We start from the raw sequence: 3,102 nt of genomic DNA on the forward strand, positions 1-3,102 counted from the left end.
CATATCTTGGGTTTATCATCTGTAAAGACTATAGTTGCAATTCCAGCTCCTCTTGTGTTTTACTACGGCATGTGGTTATTTAACAGCACCATAAATACTACAGAAATTAACATTATTTTACTGTCATATTATCATTTTAAAATATGTGCTGTGACAAAGGATGTCTTTGTAGAATGCAATTTCTATAAGTAAACCTCACTAAATCAACTAGTGACCCAAATAATTGACATGTGAGAAGAAAGAGAAAAGTCATGATGAGAAGAAAGAAGAGACACTGCCATCTGTTGAAGAATCATTCTTACATAAATAAATGGTCAATCACAGAAAATGGCAAGTTTTCAGATATCTGTCTCATCTGACCGTATATCACTAAATGGCATCAGCCGTATCAAGAGCAGATAAACCTTACTTAAGGTGAAACTAATGCACTGACACATCCACAGTCTCAATTATGCTTCCTGTGGTTTTTTATGGATATGTAGTATGTGTGCACTTGGGGAACAAAAAAAATCAATCAACTGAAAACTAATACTGATTTCCCCTTATGGCTGCCTACTCTGAGGAGGACAACTGATGTGATAACCAATGTTCAAAACAGTGCTGATATTTATGTCTGTCCTCCTTATGGGTCACTCATTTTTTCTAATTTCCCAAAATTATTCTATGACTCCTGATATTTAAACTTGCAATATCATTTCCTGTTATCCATGAATTTTTAATCATTTTATATAATCATAATTCCATATCAAAAGATAAATATTAGGTAAAATATTTATAGGTCATATACCAAAAAAGGTATTCCACACATACATTTTTGATCCCTCTGAGTAAAGTTTCAAAATAGCAATGGGTCATTTCTTATCACATATAAAGAAATACAAAACTTCTTTTGGAGGATGAAAATTAAATTATTTCACTGTTGTTTAACTGGCTGTGAGAATCTTTCCATGATATCCAAAGTCTAAATGGAGACAAAGGTATTTATTTGACATAATTATATTATGTGTGTTCAAAAATACTTATACATACCACTTGATGGTGCCTTTAAACCTACCTCAGCCAAATTGTGTAGGATTATTATACATATGATGATTTCTTATATGAATTGGTGAAAATTGTTGTTTATTTAAATAATGTGTAGTTCTAGCAACCTGGCTATTACATAAGCTACAGCAAGCACCATTGGTCTTTATAAAGCTTCAATAACATCTAAGGATCTTTTTTTCATGCAGTATTAGAACTTTGCTTATGAGACGGAAGAATCTGCTCCAGGAATTGATGTTCTTCATACTCTCTTTGGATTTGCAAAATAATCCTTTCATGTTCTAACCTACTGTGATTGATTTTCATTTAATTATATTCTTTTGTACAAAAACTACCCCCAATATTACAGAGCCTGATACCGAATAGTAAACTCCATGCAGTGGTCAGTTGAATGCAAAATACTAAAATATTAAATTTGAGGCAGCGCACGGCATACTCAAAGGGCTGTATTATGTACAATAAACATAAACCTAGAAAAACAACAATCCTATTTTCTTTTAAACTTTTGTATAAAATGAATTCCATTCTTTACAACAAATAAATTTACTTGTCAGATTGAATATAAAATTTATTTCCAACTACCCAAGGCAAAAATATATTTACAATTCAATAAATGTCATAGTTGCATTCACATGAAAGACAACCTTTTATTTTAAGACGATCTTAATTTTAAAAGTAAAAAAAGAGACAGCAAAGAACCAAAATAATTAAAAGACTATTGAAATGTGTTCAGCTTATTAACATTGTTGTAACCTTTAAATATTCACATGCTAAATGACTATTTTTAGAAGTAAAATCAATTCCATTTTAGGAATGCTTTAGAGGGGGAATGAAAATCCTGTCAATACTGTAATTTTACTATGTTTCCGGAAAAAGAACATTTCTTATCAATGAAGAAACCTGTCCAGGTTTCAGATAGCGACTCCTCAGCTTTGACATAGCTGCTTTCACATCTTTGTTCCTCAGAGTGTAGATAAGTGGGTTTAAAATGGGTGTGAAGATGGTGTAGAACACAGCAAGGACTTTGTCAAGTGAATAGCCATTAAAGGGCCACACATAGATGAAGATGCATGGTCCAAAGAATAGTATGACTACAGTGATGTGAGCGGTTAGGGTGGATCGGGCCTTGGCCATGCTAGCAGAGGAACGATTCCTAACAGTAATGAGAATCACAGTGTAGGAGACGACCAAGAAGACAAATGTACACATTGTGAGAACTCCACTATCTGCAACTATTAGCAAACTGATAACATAAGTGTCTGTGCAAGCTAGCTTGGTCACCAGTGGGAGATCACAGAAAAAACTGTCCACCTGGTTAGGACCACAAAATGGCAAGTTAACAGTGAACGCCAACTGACTCATTGTATGGATAAAACCTACAAACCAAGGGATAATGACCAGAATGATACACACACGGCGACTCATGATCGTCATATAATGGAGGGGCTTGCATATTGCCACATAGCGATCATAGGCCATGGATACAAGAAGGACCATCTCCCCACCAGCAAATTGATGGACACAGAAAATCTGAGCCATACAGGCTTCAAAAGATATAGTTTTTCTTTCCACCAGAAAGTCAGCAAGCATTTTGGGGGTAGCAAATGAGGATACACATATATCTATAAAAGATAGGTTTGCAAGCAGAAAGTACATGGGAGTGTGAAGTCGTGAGTCTGAAGTCACTGTGAGGATGATGAGGAAGTTACCCAGCAGTATTGCAAGATACAGCAGTGAAAATATGAGAAACAGGAAAGGCTGGAGCTCCTTTGAACTAGACAGGCCCAACAGCACAAACTCTGACACCCGAGTGTAATTTGTTTCATTCATTGACTTTGGATGAGCGTTGTCTTCAGGTATCTGAATAGAAACAGAACATAAATCAATCAGTTAGGTAAGTTTGGCTTGCTTTTTCAATCACAGTTCAGCTTTCAACAGTTATAATTTTTATGCTTCTTAACATGGAGTTTCTTGAGTTATTCAAAATTATATAACTTATGCCACAAAATGTCATATGTCTTTAGTTTTATAATGCTCAAAATCAGAGAATGTTAGTAC

At 34.6% G+C, this 3,102-nt stretch overlaps 1 protein-coding gene across 1 annotated transcript; it reads right to left on the reverse strand.

The window, feature by feature from the left end:
* Positions 1-1,902: 1,902 nt before the first annotated feature.
* Or4k15c (olfactory receptor family 4 subfamily K member 15C) lies at positions 1,903-2,874 on the reverse strand. Its single transcript, NM_001000090.1, has one exon. The coding sequence runs from the start codon at positions 2,872-2,874 to the stop codon at positions 1,903-1,905; it is 972 nt and encodes a 323-aa protein (NP_001000090.1).
* Positions 2,875-3,102: the final 228 nt, after the last annotated feature.

This window comes from Rattus norvegicus, chromosome 15 (genome assembly GCF_036323735.1).
Source record: "Rattus norvegicus strain BN/NHsdMcwi chromosome 15, GRCr8, whole genome shotgun sequence".
In the NCBI taxonomy this organism is placed as follows: Eukaryota; Metazoa; Chordata; class Mammalia; order Rodentia; family Muridae; genus Rattus; species Rattus norvegicus.